Raw genomic sequence first — 22,077 nt, 5'->3', positions numbered from 1 at the left:
AAATAGTCCATGCAGTGTCACTTAATGTAAAGAAATTTATCTTTTAAGTTTCAAACCACAAGATGATCAGGGGTTAGTAAAGGGCTTGGGCTTATCTCCTTTAAAAAGTGGGGCTTTTGAATACGGACAGATACGGTCACAAACTGTAAGAGGCACTTTCCATCACTCCTGAGATTTAAAACCAGGAGTACCATGGCCTGTAGAACCTGAGGAAACACATCCCTCTAGTGGCAAAAGCCTGCCAGGTAAAGGGAAACCCCTCCATATTCCCTATGGAATTGTTAAAAGTGGTGTAGAAAACCAGCTATACAGTTCTGAAAATGCATGGCAGTGTGGGGCTGTCCCAAGTGCAACTTGCCTTATTCACCTTATGTCTTTCTTAATTTGTTCTTGGTTAATGAAGGTTGCATGGCACATTTCCACATGAGTTTTGATATAAACTCTTTTGGTTTGCTTTTTTTAATTCAAATTCATCCCACAAAAGAAGCCTTTGAGTTATCCTAAATGACACCAGAAAGGTTTACTCTTTTCATCTCCAACACTGCTTGCATGAAAAGTGTTGGGAGTATAAAATTTGAAGTTTTCATCTTGAAATTCTGCTGTCAAGACTTGGATTTTGATGTACTAAAAGGTGTGTAATCACAGAGCAGAAGATGGTATCTGTTCACCCAGCAGTGATAAGGTGACCCATAAAACCCATTAACTCATGTCAGCCCATACCATTCTCCCTGGCTTGATCCTTGCTCTTCAGCCATCCAGCAATCCTTCCACAACAACCTTCAACAAGCAGTTTCCTTTTTTCCCCTTCTTCGTCATACTAAGCCTGCTACAGAAAGTAGCAACCTCTCTAACCACAGTATCAATAACTTTATATATTGCTAAAAATGTTAGATATGCAGCAGTTAATAGGAAAATACTTATTTTAGTATTTGTCCACCAGGACTCTTCTTTCTCCTAAGAAGTTTTCATAGAATATTATGAGTTAGATGAAAGACTTATAAAATCCCCTGAAAATCACTAAAACATGAATTTACACGCACCACTTGCTTTTTAATGTTCAAGAATCTTTCCTTTGCTTTCTGCTCCGACATCTGACAGTGTAGATAGATAGTCATAGGTCTGGGCAAGCATTTATGTTTTAATTCTGCCTTCTGAAAACACAGGAGCTATCTGAGGTAATAAAACCTCAGTAATGAAAAAGTATTTGCCTAAAGTGGTAGATATAATACTAATAATGCAAAGATATGAAGGTATTTTTCTTACTTAGTTCATCTTCCACCAATTATCTGACACAAGGCACTGAGAAAGAAAAAACCTTACCGTTTCCTCTCCCATTCACTTGAAACTTTAAATGCTAGAAATCACACAATGAAAACTAGTATTACTAACTTGTTTCACATATATTAGGTCACATATATTAGGTCACAGAACATTACAGAACATCACTGATGTTCTGAAGGAGTAATTTCTGCCAACTGACATAAGGCTGACTTTTGCTGACTTTAACAGCCATATGAGCTTAACTGCCACACACTTTCTTTCAAGTGACTGGAATCAACACAACCATTGTTTATTTTTATTCATTTCCATCAGCAAACAGCAGGATGTCTATTCCATAGCTCAGTCACAATTTGTCAGTATGCATTTAAGACCATGCGCACTGTCCTAAAATTGTTTAATTGTCAGGTGTGGATTTCATAGAATTGTCAACAAGGTTCTTATCAGGTGTTTCATAATGATACCAAGGTCCATCTCCCCGGTGTCTCATCAGTCTGCGTGCCTCCAACTCCATCAGCCTGAAAAAAAAAAAGCACAGTAGACACACTCAACATGGAGTTTATTGATGTATTGATTGTTTAACATCAGGGCATTACTGACATTAGCAATGACTTTAGCATCTGTGCTTTATAAATACTGCTCAAACACAGGTGATACCAAAATGTGAAGGGTTCAACTAAAACACGACCTATTATATCCTTCCATTTTATTTTTTTTTCAGCAAGTTGTTTTGCAAAGGAGTAATAATAATACTTGCAGGAGTTTTGTCATAAGTTCTTGTCTAGCTGAAAGCATTAGCAGGAGCAAGAAGAGCTGTCCACTTGCTGACTCAGGAAGACTGAGCTATACCTTTATAAATACCAAGTGTTTTGAAGAGCCTCTGTTATTTTACAAGACTGCCCTTGGATTGTTCTGGTAATCTTAATACTGAAAAGGCAGGGACAACATATACAGTAACTTCCACCCTGGCAGCAGCACTCAGGGTCAGGTGATACAGGACAGCGCTTTATGTCAGCATCCAGCTCAGTATGTTAAGCAAAATCAAAGAGTCAACTACAGTGTGCATCAGTATTTTAAAACCATCAACTATAGAATGTACCTAATTTCAGTTTTCTTCGCTTCCATGTCAAGCACAGCCATCTGTTTCTCATAGTCCTTTTCAGGGGGGTCAAGGACGTAACGAGCAATCCAGCGAGTGATGGGGTGCTGGAAAATAGAAAAGCAGAGATTATTCATTTTCCAAGTAGAAATGTCATCATGGCTGAATAATTTTGTATATTCACAGTCCTGAAAAGATGTCGTAGACGTTATGAGTGCTGCCATTCAAACCATAATAGTAAAGTTAAAAACATGTACAACTATTTGTGAGGTCAGAACTCTAAAAAGCCATATTTCTTTTGACATTTTTAATGCCAAGATAACCTGCAGATGGCTATTCTGTAGTAAGATGAAAAGTTAATGGAAGACACATGATTTATTTTCTTTCTGTTGAAGTTCCTTAAACTGCCACTGTAATCACTGAAATGGACCCCAAACCTTACTGTAAATAGTAACATTTCAAACTTTTGCTTCCACATAGAGGGCATTTCACTAGGAACAAAAGTCTAAATGAGTTGAAATAGTCACAATCATATTGCTGAATTCAATTACTTCCTACCAGAAACAAAACAGTGCTTGCAGCAAGAAGCCAGGGACTAATTTTAAGAAAACATAATGAAATTAAACACATACAACCTTGAATTTCTGACTATAAATATCTTCAATTCTAGATACAAAAGCATGTGTGATATTGGACTTTAAATATTGTAAAAGTAAGTTTACTCCCAAAAGTATCATCAAGAGAAAGGCTGTCTGTAACATGCCACTCTCTTACATGTTACACTCACTTTGTAGTATTCCCAGTACTCTGGAACATAACCTTCGGGAATCTCTGCAAGTTCAGCTTCACCTGACAGGGAAAGGAAGGGAGGAATATTTAATCCTATGATTGTTTTTCAAAAGTACCTTATATTCTGCCTTTCACATTAGGAAAAGATCATTAGATTATTATTTCTCACGGAGAGTACTTAATCCCTCAATGTGAGCTCTAACTGGACTTGCCATTTTTTCCAGACACATCACACTGCATGGACAGATCATGCTGTAGCTCACAGACTTTAGGTGACCCAACAAATGCCACTTGTGTACACAAACCACACACCAAAGGGGTGAAATTAGCAGCTATACAGAAGAAACAACTTGTATCAAGTCCACAAAAATGCCCTGTAAAGTACAGGAAATGAAAGCATGGATTTTTCCTAATTTCTCTATTAAATTAATCACATATTATTACAGCAGTAGATTTAACACACGTATTGCCAAGCAGAATTTTGGCATCTTTACTGGATTAAAGGTGACAGTTGCTGTCTTGTTAAAGTAGTACATAAAGCAAGGTAATACAGACTCCTCATGTGAACACAGAAGTGTTCACTAAACTTCACTGATATTTGAAAGACTGTCAAAAGATGGATTTTATTTTTTTAAAAGCAACAACTAAAGAAAATATACTGGTAACATCTTCTATGCACTTATACAATATTATTGTAACTGTGAAGCCTATTTCATAGTCTTCCAAAGAGAGAGCCTTAAAATATCTCTTTTTTTTCTATCCAGCATGATGAGTTCCCATTTAATAATTCTGACATTGTACTTTGCTTAGCCATGACAGAGCACTCACCAATGAAGATGTTGACATACATTATGAACAGTGCCGCTGGTATTCCCGTCAGGAATATGTAGAATCTCTGTAGAGTGGATAAAAAGAAACAGTATGGGAAACTCAGAACCTGGGCAAAATTTAGATTAGGTTTGTCTGAAAATGGTGCAGCAGCCAGTAATTCTTAGATTTGCACTGTCAGGTTAGAAAGGGATGTTGTGTGTAAAGATTGCTGTTTGAAATGAGTTAATTAATAAACCAGAGCACACGAAGAGCGATGCTGTGTCAGTCCAGGAGCCTGTTCAGTGCAGCTTTCCCCTCTCCCAGCAAGGTCTGTCCCTGCAGGAGGGACAGCAACACTTCCCTGAACGCTGCCTCAGCATCTTGGAATGCCTGAAATGAGGCAGTGACACCAGTGCAATAATCCAACACCAGCTCTGGTGGCTGTGCAAGGCAGATAAAGGAAGCCTGATGCCGTGAAGGGGGTTGTATCAAATTGGCTGTCACCTGTCATAATAGGCTTTACCCAAAACCTGGCTTTGAGGGGTCAAATTCAGGTCAGTCTTCCTAAATCTCACCTCTGGTGTTAGTGGTTTAGGTAACTGAAGGCAAATCCTGCAGGAGAGTAACTAATACGTTTTAAAAAGGAGGATGGAGTGGAAAGCATTATGGGTTATGCATATATAAACACTGATATGTAATTCAAGAATGCTATTACAGCAGTAATTTAAGTACCTATCCAAACCCTTGATATTTAGCCAGTCTTTTAATCTGTCCCTGATTTTACAGCATGTGACAAAAAATTCTTAAAGAGGACCTGCAATTCTTGTTTATCTGAATAGTACCAACCATATTTTAGATGCTGTCACATCAACAGCACAGAAAGTTGTATTTTAGACACTCTTACACCATTTTCAAGGAACGTTTTACACCAAATGCAATAACTTTGTTTTTAACTCACCAACAAGTTCAGAAATCGAGTATCATAAAACTTTGTTGCCTTGATAAAAAACATTCTCTTCCCATGGCCGCTGCTGTGTCGCACAGGAACTGAAAATTGAACCGAAGTGTTATGTTTGTGTATCCCATCGGTGATTATGCCAGGACAAGGTCAAACACACACGTGAGGAAAGAAAAAAAACAACTGTACAGCAGTGGCTGAGTTGTTCCGAGCTGGTTTTCTGGATCTTATCATTGTTCATCTGGACTAATTTCCTATTTTACCAGCACGAACCTATTTTTTTTCTAACTTTAGACATGGATCTACTTCCACTTGTAAGTCCCAACAAGTAAACCACTGAATGTCTCCCTACAGGGCCAAGTAAATTGACAATTAGCATGCCAAGAAGGTCAGCCTCCCGCACATTTCCATCAATGTTTTACCCCAAAAAAGGCAGTTTTTCATAGGAACGGGGACACGCTGCAACTGTTTAGCCCCCGGCTCTCCCCGCGGCCTCTAGCCCGCTCCCCAAGGTCACCTCCCCCCCGGCACACCCGCCCCGCCGCTCCCCCACTGAGGCTGTACCGAGGATGCCGGGGAGGCAGGGGGCGATTCCGGAGATCCCGGTGATCCCGGTGCCGCCCGCCCGCCGCGCCGCCCAGGCCGCGGCCGCCCTCAGCAGCCGGCTCATGGCCGCCATGGCTGGGACTGGCAGGGGGCGGGGCCGGCGGCGCCACTTCCCGCCGCGGGGTGAAGCCAGGCTTCCGCCATCTTGGAAAAGGGCAATCCTCCCAGTGCTCCCTGTGCGACGTGAGGGCGGGGTTGAAGCTGGGCAGGCGCCATCTTGGCAAAGGGCAGCTCGTTCCCGGCGCTCCCGGCGCTGAGGGAGGCGTGGGGCGATGGCGGCGGCCGCGGTGGTGGGATCGCTGGGCCGGCGCCTCACGGCCGTGCTGCGACTGCCCCGGGCTCGGCCGGGCCCTCCCGGGTACGCACCGCGCCGGGGGGGCTCTGCTCGAGCACTGGGGGAGGCGGGCGCGGTTCCCGGGAGGATGGAGAGCCTTTGGCGGGAGGAGGCTGTCCGTGTGTCCTCGTGTCCGTCTGTCCTGGCTCCTCAAACGTGAGGGCTGCAAGGTGGTGTGTGGCCTCAGGCATCGTGTGAGGGCAGTGTGAAGGATTCCCTGTGCCTGTCACAGTTCTGCAGTCCTTGTCCCCGTGCTCCCAGCGCGGGGGTTTTGTGCTTTACCGCGTGTTCACGGCTTTTGCCATTAAGGCACAAGGGAGGTGGTGGAGTCTCCCTCTCTGGAGACATTCCAACCCCGCCTGGGTGTGTTCCTGTGTCACCTGCTCCAGGTGACCCTGCCTGGGCAGGGGGCTTGGAGTGGATGGGTCTCCAGAGGTCCCTTCCAACCCTGGCGATTCAGCGGTGTATTCTTGTACAGCATAGCTCAAAGTTAATCCTTAATTTTTAATTGCTATTTGTCTCTGAGTATAGAAAGTTGATAATTAGATGAGACGAGGGAAAGGAGAAAACACAGAGATGACATTTTTGTGAATAACCAAACCCGTGTCTTTTCCCCCCAGCCCGTGGTCTGTCTGTAGGTCCTGTGCCTTTGTGAATGAAAGAAACATTCTCCTTCACCTGAATGTTATTTTTTTTACCATACATGGCTTTCCTTCTTATTTTTATGCAGGTTGGTGCTGAACCTGTTTCACAAAAACCTGCCAAAAGCTGAACCCCTCCATCAGGTGAAGTTCCTGCACACGACTGTGTCTCAGAGGGGGCTGGAGGAGTTTTTTGATGATCCAGGAAACTGGGGAGAAAAAAGCGTCAAGTCTGGTGAGTTATATTTAGCATTTCTGGTAATGATCTTCGAGCCACTTGTGCTCAGCTGAAATCTGACCTGGTTTTTTGCATCAGAGAGTATTCATAGCTACATAAAACTTATTTTTTCTATATATATATATACATACATGTGTTTGTGCATTTTTATGCCTGTGTGTGTTCAGTGTTTGTGAAAGCAAATAGCTCTTGGGCAGCAAAATGTTTTGCTGTAAACCCTCTGCCTTGTTCTGAAGTGAGAGTGTGTCACAGAAGAGGTGTTCTTTGATTAAATATATGGTCCTATGGAACAAAAGTAATTCAATGTAGATTCATCTTACAGCTTTCCCTGTTACCAGGCTTTTGGAAACACCAATAAACACTACATGTAATTGCCTTTTTTGTGTATTTTGTGTATTTAAAGCAAAGCTGAATATCCCCAAGGATAGCTTTCCAAGTAGTAGTATTTTCTTTAAAATGATCCTTGTTCTGTTGGTTCAGCTAAGCCTAATAGAAACACTTTTTTTCCTTTCCAAATAAGAGAACTTTGTTCTACTAAATCATTGGGGTTTGTTTCTGTTTATTTTTATTTTTTTACAGGGGATGCATGGAATATAAAGCAGCTGAGGGGCAAGAGTAGTGAAGACTTGCACAAACTCTGGTAAGTTTTAGTGAAGAAGGTTCCCTTCTTTCAAAGCAGCTCTGCACTTTTTATTAAAATGTGGCTGGTGAACTTATGAGCCAGTGACTTCAGTCTGCCACCCAGCTCTGCAGGCTCCAGCCTGCTTTAGGCTTGGAACAGCCCCAGTTCTGGCCCTGCTCGGAACACAGAAGCTCTGCTGCAGCTGGCTGTGGGATAGTTGTGTCTGGGACAAAGGTTTGGTATGAAGATGCTGAATCTGAACCCTCTGGGTTGTTTGAATTGGACAGAGTTGGTTTTAAGTGCCTTCTGGTGGGGCCAGACACTGTGTTAGATCAGGGTGCTCAGGTCTGTGTTTATTCTGATCCTGACAGTTCTCTGAGGCTGGAGGTTGTATCACCACTCCAGGCAGTGCCAGGGCTAAAATAGCACTTAATCATTACTGTGAAGAGTTTTTTCCATGCTGTCCTTTTGCTGTGCACCTGGAAGAAGAATCTGGCTCTGTCCAGGTAGGGGAAGACAACTTAGTGTTGTCTTCCCTCCCAAGCCTTCTGTATTCCAGGCTAAGTAAACCTGTCTCCCTCATCCTCTCCTTGTGTGTCTGCCCTCCCCTCCCCACCTCTACTGGGCTTTCTCCAATTGCTCAGTACCTTTTTTCTTCTTCATATGAAGCCAGCAGGTATAGGAGATGGGATTTTACTGTGCTCTATCCAACAGGATAGTAAGTGAATAACTGCTAAGGTGTCCAGAAGCTGGTTTTGAGTTACTGTGTTCTCTGACCTAGGTATGTCCTGCTGAAAGAAAGAAACATGCTTTTAACTATACAGCAAGAAGCAAAACGACAACTCAAGCCTATGCCAAGTCCAGAACGGTTAGAAAAGGTAATTTGTTCATTCTACATAAAAATACAACTCTTAAGTAAAATTGCTCAGTGAAAGATGAAGTGTTTGTAAACTTGTTTAAGACCTTTTCTTTACATTATTCCTGATTTTAGTGTATGCACAAACACTGCTCAAGTCATATTTTGGTCACAGCAGCTTTCTCATCAACCAGTGGGTGTTACTGGGGCTGGGACCAGACTCCACAGTGAAAACTAAAATAACAAACAGCCAGTACAAATGACCTGACAGAAATACATACAGCAAACCTTCTGTTTGCTTCCCTTGCCTTCTCCCCACCCCTGCCTCAGAGCTTTCTGCATTAGCCAGCTGGTCTTCAAACAAACATCAGACCATCAGTTATTTCGTATCTGTCCTGCTCTCAAGTGAGGTTTTTAAAGCACTAGTGTGTTTTACCTTTGTTTTTCTTTTAAATTTTGTCTTAGGTCTTTATTTGAGATCTTTTAAATTGTTGGCGTTGTTTTTTGTTGGGCCATCCTGAAACTATTTACCATTTCCAGGTAGAAAAGTCTATGAAAAATATAGACTTGGTTGTGAAAGAAAGAGAAGTTGCTCTGAGGCTTTTACAAACTGGCCACGAAAAGCCAGTGCCTGGAGAGTGGAGACACGACTTCTTGGGACGCACCTTCTGGTACGGAAAACTTCTTTTTTTCTGTGTGTGAATTTTTCTTGTGGTGAGTCTCTACCAGAAAATCCTTAACTAATCAGGGAAGGATCCATATATGGTATAGAACCAAATGTATTTTCTGGTCACCATTCCGGTGCTTCTTGAGTTTTGGCTTTTTTTTTTTTAATGTGATTATAATTGTTGCTAAACAATTCAATGGCAAACTTTACCAGTAATTATAACAAAATTACTTCCATGTAACTAATTTGATTTCCGTGCTCAGAGGATGTTTGTTACTACACCTTTCCTGATACACATGAATGAACCAGGGAGTACTGTTCAAGTTGAACCATCTGGACTTTCTTAGTTACAATGCAAAATCCACATATTCAGGGACAACAGAGTACAAACAGCTGTTTGTAATTCTCTACTACTCTTGATATTTAAGTTAGGTAGAAGCTTCTAACTTTTGAATTATTTGTTGTCCAGACACTTTCAGTAACCTGTAATTTCAGGTGATGATGCTGAAGGCTCTGGCAGGACCTATTATTTCATTACCAGAATTTCACCCTCATCATATTGGCATTGGAAGCACTTAATTACAGTGTTCAGCTCTTCAGTAACAGTGTAGATAACACAAGATCAAATGTTACAATAATGGTGACTTTTTAGTTGTTATCCACTTGTTTCCCCCTTAAATGTAAATGAGCAGAGTACTGAAGACAGTATACATTCTGTAACCCCTTTTATCTGTCCCTAACAGGTACAGTTACAAGGAATGGCCGATACCATGGCACTTGAATGAAAGACACAAAAAGAAGAGATTCTATTACTTACCTTTTGTGAATAAGTTCATCAGGTAAAAAGATTTTTTTGACATTGAAGGTTATTTTCTGATCTGTTCTTCAGTCCTCCTTATTCCACTTTACAAGGAAAAATAGTAGTAATCTTTTGTTGTTTTTACAGCTAGTAGACTGAAAATGAGGCTTTTTAAAATTACAGCTTGCTCCGTTTCTTTTTTCTGTTTCCACCTTAGTTACTAAGAGAGGTGGTTATGCAGTTGCACTGTAAAAGTAACTTCACATGCAGACTACCAAAGGTCTGCCAGAGGTGTAAATTCTGTAGAAATCAGAAGCAGAAGGGAAAAAGAATTGCTTTGTAAGCTTTTTTACTTATCAAAAGCAAATGAATTCTAAGGCTGTTAATGCCAAGAGCCTCTGTCTGATTAGGGGGGTGAGCACATTAAGGTGGTCACAAGCTGTGTGGAAATTAATTAACAACACCCACTTCTCTGTTTTAGACTCAGACTTGAAAAATTCTTACGGAAAAGGGCAAGAAGGCAAAACCTGGAGAGGACGAGGCGGAAGGTCTTGGAAAGGAAGTTCCCTCACCTTGCCCTGAAGTCTCAGAGCCAGTAACCTGCTGGAAGAGCCCTGCAAGCAAGTGGTCAGGTGTCTGTGACTGAACATGAAACATGTTCTGAAACCACAAACAACTCCATGAGCATTCCAGAGCCCCCTTTTTTTAATCCCACATTTGACTTAAATAAACATGTGATCTGGAATTAAAAAGCAGCTTTGGTGCCTAAATGAAATCATAACGTTTGTTTCTAGAAACATCTGATAAATATGTTAGCCAGCAGCTGTAAGAGTGAGACATCCACCAGTACCAGTGAAGAGCAGCAGTGGAGTGCCAGGTGACAGTATGAAGTGTAGGGATGGTGTTTACCTGGCTTAGTTTAACAAAGATGCATTATAACCAGATAGAAATGTGAAAGCATCTGAACCTCACGTAAACTTTTGCCCTGTTCGTATTTTTCCTGATATATTTTTCTGAACATTTTCCCTGAGTTACAGGTAAGTTACCCGAGGTACATTTGCTGTCTGTATAAATGCATTGGGGAGCAGGCTCTTCCTCATGGCAGACTGAACTTTTCCCCTCCTTTAAGTGTGGCTTCTTAGAGAGTATGAAATATTCAGCATGGGAACTTTTAACAATGCGGTCCTCACACCTAGATTTCTGTGACAAATTCAAACACTTGTACAGTGTTTTTTTGCAGAGTGCAAAACGTCTGAAGGAAGACTGCAAGAGTTTTCTGTGAAACTGAAGTAGAAAGGTACCACTGCTGCTCTCAGTGGATGGAAATACCTACTTCATGAAAGCTTTTACACCTCCTCGTGAGGTTGTTTAGAAATTTAGACTAAAATCACAAATACCAGTCTTTTAGGAAGCAAGTGTGCCTGGCAATATACTCTGGTAAAACACTGCAAGGAACCCATAGTCTCCCATCAGTATCTACCTCCATCATTCTGACCCTCAGTTACTCCTCTGCATCACACGAAATACCCGCTGCCTAAACACAAAATCTTTACAGCAGTGAGAAAACCCCCGAAGTGTTTTGCTCTCCCTCTGCTGCTGGAATATTCACAGACATTACCATCCTACAGCAATTCTTTTAGGATACACAGAAGATAAAAGTTGGTTTGACATGATGAAATCTAAGCACAGGTCACAGAAGGAAAGCTTAAAATGCATCACTCGCTGCAGGGTGCCAAGGTACAAATTCAGCTGGCATTCCATGTTCCACTTGGATATGAACTAGACTGAGTCTTTCTGTTCCAGAATGACAAGAGCTGGTGACTTAGATCACTTAGGGCTGCTGTCTGCAGTTTGTCTCATTTTGAGAGAGAAATATGGTTTATCAATAGCTTTGAAAATCTGGGTGAAGCAACTTCATCTCAAGAGCAGCTCCTGGTTATGATAAAGACACAAGCAAGCTGGTTTGATAAATTATTTTATTGTTTGGAGGTAACGTGAAACGTTTCAAATAGAGGCCTCATATTTACCCACAAGGTCTTTTAGGATATAAAAATGTAGCAGTACTGTTTACTTTATGTTTATTCTTTTTAGATCAGTTAAATGCTATTTGGTTTTCCACAGCTTTTGAGATAAGGAGCAAAACTTCAGTGTCCCAGAACAGACCACCACACAGCTGTAAATGAAAGTAAGCTTAACAGCAATGTTGAGCTGCATCTTCACAGCCAGTTCCTGCTGAACAAAAAAATAATCATCCCAATTGCTGTGACCCTGAGAGCACCTTCCCCCTGCAAACACAGGCACTTACTGACCCTGCTGCGAGTCCCCAAGGGATCCAGACCTTGGGCTGCCCCTCGGAGTTACAGCTCCCTGCAGCAATGTCAAGCCACACCCTGATGGCTTCTATTCCTGTTCTCCCAAGTACTGGAGAGGCAATTTTTTTATCTCAATTTCCCTGGCTCGAACAAGTTTTGCTTCTCACCTACATCACAAAGGCATTAAATACATTCTTAAAAAGCAGGTGGAAAGCAGTGATTGCTGACTGAAATGAAACTTGCTCCTTAACAAAAAAATAGCAAACCAGTGCTTAATATAACATTCACTCAATGGAATGTAACACTTCTGTGAGACAGTAAAAGCTTACAAAGAACTACGTCACTGAATACAAACTTTCAACTTTTAAAACAACAGACTAACTTTCTCTGCAAGTACTCACAAAGCTCCTCAAATACAAAAGACCAAATTTTATTTTTTTAAGAGAGGATTAAGAGCAATTTAAGGCCAAAGTACCAGCAAGGAAGACTAATATGTGTAAGTAGACAAGAAATATTTAATAAATAAGCACAGGCATTTGCAAGGTTATGCCTCTATCTATTAGCTAACCTGTAAAGCTGTTCCCAGGAAAAGATACTAGAGAAAATAGACATTTATACAAAATTATAAAATGCTTGTTACATGAATTATTGCTTTACAAGGGATGTAAACATCCTTTTTCTATTATAGTACCAATTAGGTCTCTCAAAATTTCTAAGGTTTGTTAAAATGGAACTTGAATTATGCAAAAAACCCATTATAAACTTTCTACAAAAAAGAGTCCATCCCATTCCTGAGTATGCTAAAGCTATAAAACAGAAGGAGCACCGAGCAGGCAGCAGTTTTCACAGTAAGAGGTCTTAAGGACATTTTCTTTCTACACATTGTTTCCCTCCTTCTTCATATTCTTGTTTAGAAATCCACATCTGTTGAAAAGTACCCTATTAAAAAAAAAAAGAAACAAAACCAACACACAATTAAAAAAAATAATCAGAAAACAAATGAAGATTAACTGAAACATGATTAGCTTTTCCTAGGCAGGAAAACAAGCAAGTCCTTACACTGAGGTAATAGCAAGTCCTTACACTGAGGTAATAGGACTTGACCTGCTTAACTGTCTCTTCCTTGATTTTAATTTTGCAGGGATTAAACTCAAGACAGGAAGTGCAGTACCAAGTACTGATTTCAATCTCCCTTTTCCATGCTGATAAATTAATCCCCACAAACCATTTCAGCACTCAGTAACTTGTAGAATTAAGTTCAGGAATATGATGCAGAAACATGTTTGCTACTTTCATGGCCTACTAGACACATGTAAAGGCTGCATTTCAAGCCTGCATCTTTCCATCAGAAATGGGACAATGTGGCAAGATATGTTTTCACTGGAAATGCTCCTATCTGTTTTTGAAATAGATCCTCCTCACCTCACCATGAGGATGGCCAAGGAGACTGTGATTGCTGCCTTAGCACAAACCCTGCAACACCCACTCATGGGGAATTAGATTTTTGGGTGACAGTTCTGCTTAGCATGGAAACACAGTAACACAGGTGTACTAACCAAAGAAGCCAAAATGGAGCCACCAATCCACGAGCTGAACCTCCGCTCCACGGTCGTGTTGTTCGCGATCAACTTCAGGCGCATGCTCTGAGCAGGAAAGGGGGCAAAACAGAATCATCAGACAAATTGTAGGCTGGTGATCTTCAGGGACAAGAAGCACAAGAACTTGGGGTATATACCAAAATGCAGGTGGAAAAGGTCAATTTTATTACATTTGCAATACTGCTCATCCGCCCTCTGTTTAGAATCCAAGAACAGCTGCAGTGGGACAGGACACATTGTGGCTTTTACCTTGTCTCCCAACAGGGAGCAGAAGCAAATGCTTAAGGCAAGGAATAGGGCAGGTGGAGAGCAATAACATCACAGTATATACTGTCCTCTCCAACACTGCACTGGGACTAAATGTCTTATGTTGCTGGACTTAATTTGTCTAATTTTTTTGGAGTCATTTATTCTTTTTGCTTTCAAAATGCCTTGTAGCAGTAAAATCTTTCAAATTCAAGGGGTTCCTCCTCAGCAGTGAATAACTACCTTTGTCAGTTTTTCCTAACATTCATCATTTCAGAGTTGTTACAAGCAGAACATTTTTCCTTGAATATATAAAAATTCAAGAAATACCATAAGCTATATCTGCTTTCAAGAACACAGGTGTAAGGTGTTAATGCTTCGACATTAAGTTATTAAAAAATATATGTAAGTATGTTAAATCACCAGGTTTTTGTCTGTGAGTAAGTTGAGTTGTCTGTAGAATTGAGGAAAAACAATTCTTACAACAAAGTGACAAGATCTCAGGCAGAATGACTGAATGTGCCTCAAGTTAGTCAGCAACACTTCAGAGCAGTAAAATACTGAAGAAATATTGGAATTTATTTTGTATAAAAGCTTTTCAAGACTTCTTTCTTTTCTTTAGAGACGGAGATTTCTTACCCTGCAGAAATCTGTTCAGCTGTTTGGTTCCTAACAAAGTCGGGGCTATGATACATGCTTGTGTATTTATGTGGCAGAAAAGCAAAATATAAGTACTCAGTGCAGGAATTGAAAGAGTTGCTTTACCGGTGGAGTTTTCTGAGACAGCTCTCTGTTCAATCTGTCTGTGAAACTCTGTATTAGAGTGTTTCCTCCTGCTACAATCACACTGCCATAGAGGCCCTAAAAAGAGTAAAAACAACATTAAGAGCGTTAACTCTGAAAACAGCTGCTGCTCAGCATAGAAAGGGATGGAACACAAGTACATATAGTCAACAGCAACATCACCTGATGCCAACAGTATTACCTCTCCCAATTCAATTAATTATTTAATCACTTAAAAATATTTCAAGATAGCTTAATATTAAACTAATGGAGAAGCCACATGATTATCTAATGATAATGATCATTCTAATGATAATCATCATAATGAAACACGATATATACATGATAATCATCATAATGATTATCATCATTCTAAATGATTTCACAGAACAATTTCTACTGTGGAGAACCCTAAACCTACAGATCTCCCCTGTACCTGAAGTGTTGGTTTTCTTACAGCTGAATGCAACCACAAAAGAAAACCCCACAGCCCTGCAGCAGTTTTCTATCTCACTAATGCTGCAGGTGGTGAACACACACCATGGCCCAGCTTATAGAGCCTGCCTGACGTGCTGGTTAAGAGGAAAAATTTTTGGAACAACCCCCATACAGTCTGTATCAAACTTGAATATTTTCAAATTGACACCTGAGAAAGGTAAAGGGTAAGTTTTTAAAAAGAAAGTTTTCCTTTAAAACCTCTTCTCTTCCTCTTCCTCTCTATAAATTCCATATACTTTCTAAACATAAACTAATTACATCTGCCATGCCTAAAAATCTGAAGGTAACAGTCAAAGTTATGAACATAAAATGCTCATCTGAAGCCAGCCCAGGGCACATTATGCAGTGCCAGCCACAAAATCTGCACATTAGACATTTAAATATAGATAGAAACACTAAGTAAAAGAAAAAATCCTGATTTAGCATTTTGTAGGAAAAAACAGTAATGGTGCATATGCCAATATAAAAATATGTGATACCTACAGAATTATTCTGATGTATTTATCATTATCCTAGTAAATCCACATTTCATCAACAATGTTCTAGTCCCAAAAATACAAATCAGCACAGAAATATCTATGCCTTAAAGTACTCCCAGGCTGACTAACACTCACCGGCCTGATGTCGATATCACACATTCCAACGCTTGTTGTGACAACGTGGCTCACACCCAACATCGTGTTACCAGACAAACCCTGCAAGTAGAATTAGGAATCCACACATCATCTCTTCAGAAGAGCAAGGCATAGAAAAGCCCTGATGAGCTGAAGTTACAAGTATCACTAGAGAGGGAGCCAAGCATTTTTTTAGGGAAGGAAAAAAAACACTGCTATTTGCCCATTCAGCTTATCACCACCCCTTAGGACATTTCATCCCTCACTTGCCCAGTCCTAACAAGACAGGGAAATCCTACCCCCAAGAGAACCCCACGGTGCAAATACACACATCCATACCATGAAATTAAGAACATCATACAAAAGGAAGACAAGTGAGAGCCTAGCAATGCTAAGCCTTCCAATTACACCTATCACTGTGGTTTTACCTTTACATTGGAAGGGTCAAACAATCCCTCGGGAATTTTCAGACGCTCTGCACCGAAGTCACAGTTGTAGCCATTGGGGAACTCATAATGAACTGTTGGCATCTGTGCTGCCACCCTGGAGCACAGTGAGAAAGCAACACATTAAAGTGCTTTGTGAACAGGTTGTCAGGTTATCTAAGCACTGTTACAAACTAAATTTCCAATGGGAATATTGTGATTGATAAGACTTACACTTTCAATAATAATCTCATCTTGGAATATTAAATAAAAAGCTATCACCTGGATGTATGTTGTATCCCTACTTTTATAAATAAACAGTTCTTGGATAAATTTTCTTCCACAACAAAACCAGCCAACAGCAATGGCTGAGCACCCCATGCACAAATGGTAACTAAATTCACAAGAAGGAAAAAAGTAACGTACTGTTCATCATAGGTTGAATCTGATACTTGGAGGACAGAAGCTTGGAAGTCCTGAATGACACACTATGGAATTAAGAATAATACGGTTATAAGAATTTCAGTATTCAATTTTATGGAATTTACAGAATTGATACTTTTTAAAGATTTTCCTAGTCCTTCAGCAGAAAATCCTGATATACTTGCAAACAAAACTTATTTATGTTTATTTATTTAGGGGAGCTGAGAACAGGAGGAATGATCTACTTACATTGCACATGTAGTTGTGCCAAGACCTGGTGACCTGGGGTAACTTCTCTTTTCTCTTCCAATTTGCAGGGGACCCCTCACGAACTGCCTCCTGGGATTGTAGGATAAACGATCATCAGTTAAACATTTAAGTCTCTCCCCAAGAAAACACTTAGTAAATAAAGCTACTTTCCCACCTTTGAAGCAATCATATAGGGAGGAATTATCTCTATGTTCATTTCCTGAAACAATTCCCGGCACTGCATAGTAATAAAGTCTCCTGCAAGTGGTGATTTTACAATACCTAGAGAAAAAAAAGGGGATTCAAAATAAATTAAAAAAAAACCTAAACCACACAAAACCCCCACTAACCCAGAAAGTACTAAAATCATGAATAAAATCCCACAACTAACTACTTGTCAGTGAACACCAGGGGTTTTTTCCCTGCTTAAGGGGATACACAGATTTTAAAACAACAAAACTACAAGCTGAAATCTAGCTAATTCAACCTTGATACTGCAAATGCTGTTACCCATGGAAGTTTTTACCTTGCTGAAGCACATATCCATCATGCACTGGAATAGCAGTGGTGTGTGTTGCTCCACTATCCAAAATGAGACCTGTAGATCTCCCATTAGCAAAGCTAGCCAAAATGATTAAGGAAAACATTGTAATTTTCACTTCAGAAAAAAATGTTGCCATACAGTTAGAGCATAACTAGGAATGAGGACCCCAATGTGTTACTCCTTGGCTCTGCAAAAGGATTTGTCATTTTCCAGTGCGTACCATCTTTCTGTGAAGTGCACAACCTTATAGAGAAAGCAGCATTTACCTTCCATCTGTGAACTAACTTAAGCTTCGGATGTACAAAGGTGAGATTTCACATTAACACTATGCAGAAAGCTCTAAGTACATCCAGCTCATTTAGACTCTGAAGCTGAAAACACATTATTAGTTTAAAACAATTACAAATATTCTTCTTAAGGCTATGGGAACTTCAAGCTCTAATTACTGTATTTAGTAGTGTGGACAACACCATTTCAGGTCTGTAATATTCTTATCCATGGTATACAATGGAAAATAAAATAATAATAATAAAAAAAAAAGACTTGGCCTCCAAGGAAAACAGTCAGACTGGGAGAACTTCAAAAATGAGCTCTAATGCTTTAAAGTTCAGAAACGGAATTTGTTTACTTCCTCCCTAGATGTTTATGGAAAAATCAATTTGAAAGAAGTCAGACATGCTGTTATACTCAGAATTGCCTAGAATAGGTTTGCCATAATTTCCTGGGGGGAGGAAAAAAAACCCATGCAGTGAAACATTTCGAAGGATACGCTGTCAGAACGGCAGTTTTACACAGGAAAAAAGCAGGGATGTTGTAGTGCTCAAACATCAACTCCGTCAGTTTTTCACGCTTTGCTCTAGTATTCCACTAAAAAATAATAAATCCAAACCACAAATAAGTGGCCAAAAAGAAGATATGTTTGCACAGTAACAGGTTGGAAGAACGGCAGACACAGTTTCAAATCAGATCAAAAGATAGATTTCTAGCAGTTTACTTCTTTATAACCTTTTTTATTCCAATTATACTACAAGAAATTAATGCTTATCTATCACACAAAAGTGATACACACCTTTCCTGTTACAAGAGATTTCTTTATACTTCTACAGCTCTTCCAGTATCGGTCTCTGAAAGAACTCTCTAAAACAAGTGCCATGCCCATTCTCAAGGGGAAAGCTACATGAAGTAACTTGCCCAGTGGGAAGAAAAATAAATCCAGATTTTCCAGTTTCCAAGGTATCTTTCTACAGTTCTACTGTCGGTGATTAAGCCAGGATATATCTCAAATATTCAACACATTACTGAAAATGTTTTTCCCAAGCTAATACAATAAGATCGGGTCTGTAAGGAGAATGTTAAGGGGAACCTCTATTCAGACACCCACTGAGCCACCAAACATGAAACAGCCATTGCAAATTCATCTACACTCCACAAGCTGCAATTCAACACAAGGGAATAATGAAAAAGAAAATCCTTTTCATAAGATTTTATTAAAGAAAGGCATAACTTGTGTATGGCATTTCTACCTTTTCTACTCTGATTTCAAGATCTGCCCTTCAAATGCTGAGCATTATTAAATGACAGAAACCTTGTCCACTGATTTTCCCAGAAATTTGCATTCATCCACTTCAGTTGCCTTACAAGATCACTTACAGAAACAAAGACAGAAAAATTAAAACTTCTCCATTATAAATGTTATTCTGTGTCATGTAATAGTAGTTGTAAGGCTGAATGAAGCAGATTTTCAATAGCATTTTATTATGTGTAACTTATATATAACACGTCCAAACATCTTTTTCCTTTTATTCTAGGCAGTAAATTTTTTTTTTAGATTTTGACTTCTTTTCAATAAGTAAGAAACAATAGCATATTGCAAATACTTTCTAATACAACTCATATAAACTTTTTCAAATTGGTTTGGTTTTTTTCCAGAATCTGGCAAAGTATTTTAAAATTGTCATTTCTATAGCTAGGATTTAAAACTTGTCACCTAAAAGCCAATGTCAGACTTATCCAAGACTAATGTTTGTAGAGTCAGCAAAAAAGACTTATCAAAATGCAAAGCTCCTTTTACTCACTGGTGCTTCAGACATAAGGACAGGATGCAAACTTGCTTCAGATTTAATGTGCATCTTGTAAGTGTGATCCAGTATTGCCTGGAAACTATCCCAGTCTTCAACTGTAACAAGATTGAGGCAAGTAGATTAGTTACATCCAAGTTTTGGTTTATTTCATAAGTACATAGAGGTTTTCCAATTTATTTTTTTTTTGCACAGAGCTCTTTAGTCAAAAGCTATCTCACCAGACATAAACCTCTTTTAACAGCTCTGCATAATCCTCTTCCTTTGTAACTACCATGACTTCAAGAATTATGGTGAAAGTCCACTAACAGTGAAAACCAACCATATTCCATGCAATTTGTAAATCAGGTATCTGTTCTTACAGCTTGTTGACATGAAAGCTATGACCTTCTGCAGCCTGGCAATGCTATTTTAAAATCAGGTAGAAAAAGACAGAGCACCATACTCATTCCATTTTTTAAAGGTGAAATGGCCTCCATATTCTCCCTCGGGACTCTCAGGGCATTGGTGTCTATGTAGTAAGTTGGGCCCCCTTGTTTGCCTTTGTCACCATCTATCTCCATCAGAGTGCTGCCATTGTCTCTTTCCAGCACTACGCCAATGGCCGTTGGAAAATCAACCTGTAAGGCAAAAGGCAGGCAGTACAAGAGGATTCATAATGTTTTGGATGTTGGTTTTTTCCTCATAAATTCAGAGGTTTCCTTATACAACCCAGTTATAACAAAACCCAGTGTATTCTGAAAAGCTGGAACTCACAAACAAGACCCAAGGCATAAATTCATATCGTATTTCCATCGAGGCACACAGACTCTCACCTTTGGACAGTCCTCGCCTGCATAGCCTGCTCTGACAGTGTACGAGCCAATGTCAAACACCAGAGCCCCAACTTCATCTGAAAAGATTGTTAATAAATGGTGAATAGTTATTGCACTCTTCTGCAACCCTGACCTTTCCCTGCCCACTGCCTGCTTTGCTTGCAAAAGTAGAAAAGTCAAGGGATCGAGGCAAGGAGAAACTTCTCCTTTCAGAACTCGTTACCAGAGAGCTACTGCAGCTACTGGAGGGCTGCAGACAGGCTTTGACTGCAACCCCTTCCTCTCGTGTGAGTAAAAGGGGAATTTTAACAGACGAGGGCGAACGTGGTTGCATCTAAACAGATCACAAGAAAAAGCTTTCAAAAAGTGCTCACTTAGCGGCCACTCGAAGCCGGGCGAGCCCGGAGCTGCCGGGGGGATCGGGATGAGGAAGGTGGGACTGGAAGCAGCGAAGGGGCCACAGCACGAAGCGCCCTCATCCCTGCGGGCCCCGATCCCCGCTGAGCTCTGAGCTTCCTAAGGCAAAAACCTGTCTGAAACCAACCCCCGGACCCCAGAGCCCACGGGGGGACCCGCACCCGGGTCCCGAAGCACCGAGACCTTCCCCGGCCCCCGGTATTGCCGATCCTGCCCCAGGCCGCGGCCCGGGCGGTCCCGGGGGAGGGGCACCTCGGCCCAGAAGGACCCAAACAAGGCCCCCGCTGCCGGCTCCCCCTCACGGGTGGGACGCGGAGGGGCCGTGAGGGCTCCGGGCCGGGCTGAGGGAGGCGGGAAGCGCCCGCGGGAGCCGCACGCGCCGCCTCGCGGGGCGGGGGAGGGGAGGGCGGCGCCGGACTCACCTCCCCCGTACACGCCGCCGCTCATGGCTGCCGCTGGGCTGGGCCCGGCCCCGCCGTTCGCCGCGCCCGCACCGCGCCGCGCCGCCCGGCCGGCCCCGCTACCCGCCCGCCCCGGTGTCCGCGGGCCCCGCGCTCCCCGCCCGCTCCTCTCGCGGCCGACCCGGCAACAAAAGCGCCCCGGCCGCGCTCCCGCCTGCGGCCCGACCCGACCCGCAGCGCCGCCGCCCGCCCGCCAATGGCAGCCCCGCGCGGGCACAGCGGGCCAATCGCGGCCCGATGGAGGCGGGGCTGTTCCCAAGAAGAGCCAATCCGGAGGCGGGGTGGGGAGGCCGGGCAGGGGAGCTGGGGGGGGCGGTGTGAACGGAGAGGCGGGCGGGGAGGGCGGGGCTGCGGGGAGGGAAGTGCGAGGGGAGAGGTGGGTGAGGTGGGGACGGTGTAGGGGAGTCACGGAGTCTTAGAATAGGTGAGGGTGGAAGGGAGTACAGTGGGTGACCTTGCTCAACCTCCGTGCTCAGGCACGGTCGTCCCAGAGCACGTGGCACAGGATTGCGTCCAGGCGGTTCTGGGATATCTCCCAGAGTGAGGGAGACTCCACAGCCTCCCTGGGTAACCTGCTCCAGCGCGCAGTTACTGCACGGTAACGAAGCTCTTCCTTATGTTCAGGTGGAACTTCCTGTGCATCAGTTTCTGCCCTTTGCGTCTTGTCTTATTGCTGGGCACCACCGAGCAGAGCCTGGGGGATAAGCCACCACCACAGCCGAGACGAGAGGACATAGTCCCAAGCTGCACCAGAGGACGTTTAAGTTGAACAGTAGAAAGATTTTCATCATAGAAAGAGTGATTAGACATTGGAATGGGCTATCCAGGAAGGTGGTGGAGTCACTGCTTCTGGAGGTGTTTGAGGAAACACGGGATGTGGCTCTTAGTGCCATGGTCTGCTTGTCGTGGTGTTGGGT

General features: G+C 41.9%; 3 protein-coding genes across 3 annotated transcripts; 1 reads left to right on the top strand and 2 right to left on the bottom strand.

Annotated features, from left to right (window-relative positions):
• Nucleotides 1–1,549: 1,549 nt before the first annotated feature.
• On the bottom strand, nt 1,550–5,628 carry NDUFB5 (NADH:ubiquinone oxidoreductase subunit B5). Its single transcript, XM_027709854.2, has 6 exons — nt 5,499–5,628; nt 4,935–5,023; nt 3,995–4,061; nt 3,165–3,226; nt 2,378–2,484; nt 1,550–1,796 (listed from the first exon to the last, which is right to left on the bottom strand). Exons 1-6 carry the CDS (start codon nt 5,611–5,613, stop codon nt 1,676–1,678), a joined length of 561 nt encoding a protein of 186 aa, XP_027565655.2. The 5' UTR covers nt 5,614–5,628; the 3' UTR covers nt 1,550–1,675.
• A 160-nt stretch (nt 5,629–5,788) lies between these two features.
• MRPL47 (mitochondrial ribosomal protein L47) lies at nt 5,789–10,466 on the top strand. The gene is made up of 7 exons (XM_027709841.2): nt 5,789–5,898; nt 6,605–6,750; nt 7,333–7,393; nt 8,157–8,253; nt 8,772–8,902; nt 9,642–9,737; nt 10,179–10,466. The coding sequence occupies exons 1-7, from the start codon at nt 5,813–5,815 to the stop codon at nt 10,294–10,296; spliced, it is 735 nt and encodes a 244-aa protein (XP_027565642.1). The 5' UTR covers nt 5,789–5,812; the 3' UTR covers nt 10,297–10,466.
• A 1,189-nt stretch (nt 10,467–11,655) lies between these two features.
• ACTL6A (actin like 6A) lies at nt 11,656–21,183 on the bottom strand. Its single transcript, XM_027709784.1, has 14 exons — nt 21,122–21,183; nt 20,283–20,359; nt 19,913–20,087; nt 19,465–19,565; nt 18,159–18,256; nt 17,372–17,466; nt 17,021–17,127; nt 16,846–16,935; nt 16,600–16,661; nt 16,177–16,291; nt 15,749–15,829; nt 14,619–14,714; nt 13,566–13,652; nt 11,656–12,948 (listed from the first exon to the last, which is right to left on the bottom strand). Exons 1-14 carry the CDS (start codon nt 21,144–21,146, stop codon nt 12,868–12,870), a joined length of 1,290 nt encoding a protein of 429 aa, XP_027565585.1. The 5' UTR covers nt 21,147–21,183; the 3' UTR covers nt 11,656–12,867.
• Nucleotides 21,184–22,077: the final 894 nt, after the last annotated feature.

The sequence above is a fragment of the Pipra filicauda genome, unplaced genomic scaffold, assembly GCF_003945595.2.
Source record: "Pipra filicauda isolate LSUMZ 115617 unplaced genomic scaffold, ASM394559v2 scaffold242_size1167801_pilon, whole genome shotgun sequence".
Classification (NCBI taxonomy): Eukaryota; Metazoa; Chordata; class Aves; order Passeriformes; family Pipridae; genus Pipra; species Pipra filicauda.
The sequence above is the reverse complement of the archived record's forward strand: the minus strand, read 5'-3'. Positions and strand labels throughout refer to the sequence as shown.

Bases quoted from the DNA above. Each gene is read 5' to 3' on its own strand.
- NDUFB5 (XM_027709854.2), bottom strand. From the start codon at position 5,613: ATGGCGGCCATGAGCCGGCTGCTGAGGGCGGCCGCGGCCTGGGCGGCG. The intron at 5,024-5,498 runs GTACAGCCTCAG...TTCAATTTTCAG, and splicing joins CTGCCTCCCCGGCATCCTCG to TTCCTGTGCGACACAGCAGC. The intron at 1,797-2,377 runs GTACATTCTATA...TTTTTTTTTCAG, and splicing joins GCGAAGAAAACTGAAATTAG to GCTGATGGAGTTGGAGGCAC.
- MRPL47 (XM_027709841.2), top strand. From the start codon at position 5,813: ATGGCGGCGGCCGCGGTGGTGGGATCGCTGGGCCGGCGCCTCACGGCC. The intron at 8,254-8,771 runs GTAATTTGTTCA...TACCATTTCCAG, and splicing joins GTCCAGAACGGTTAGAAAAG to GTAGAAAAGTCTATGAAAAA. The intron at 9,738-10,178 runs GTAAAAAGATTT...TCTCTGTTTTAG, and splicing joins TTTGTGAATAAGTTCATCAG to ACTCAGACTTGAAAAATTCT.
- ACTL6A (XM_027709784.1), bottom strand. From the start codon at position 21,146: ATGAGCGGCGGCGTGTACGGGGGAG. The intron at 17,467-18,158 runs GTATCCTTCGAA...CATTTTGGCTAG, and splicing joins AAAACTGCCGTTCTGACAGC to CTTTGCTAATGGGAGATCTA. The intron at 17,128-17,371 runs GTAAAAACTTCC...TTTTTTCTCTAG, and splicing joins TGGATATGTGCTTCAGCAAG to GTATTGTAAAATCACCACTT.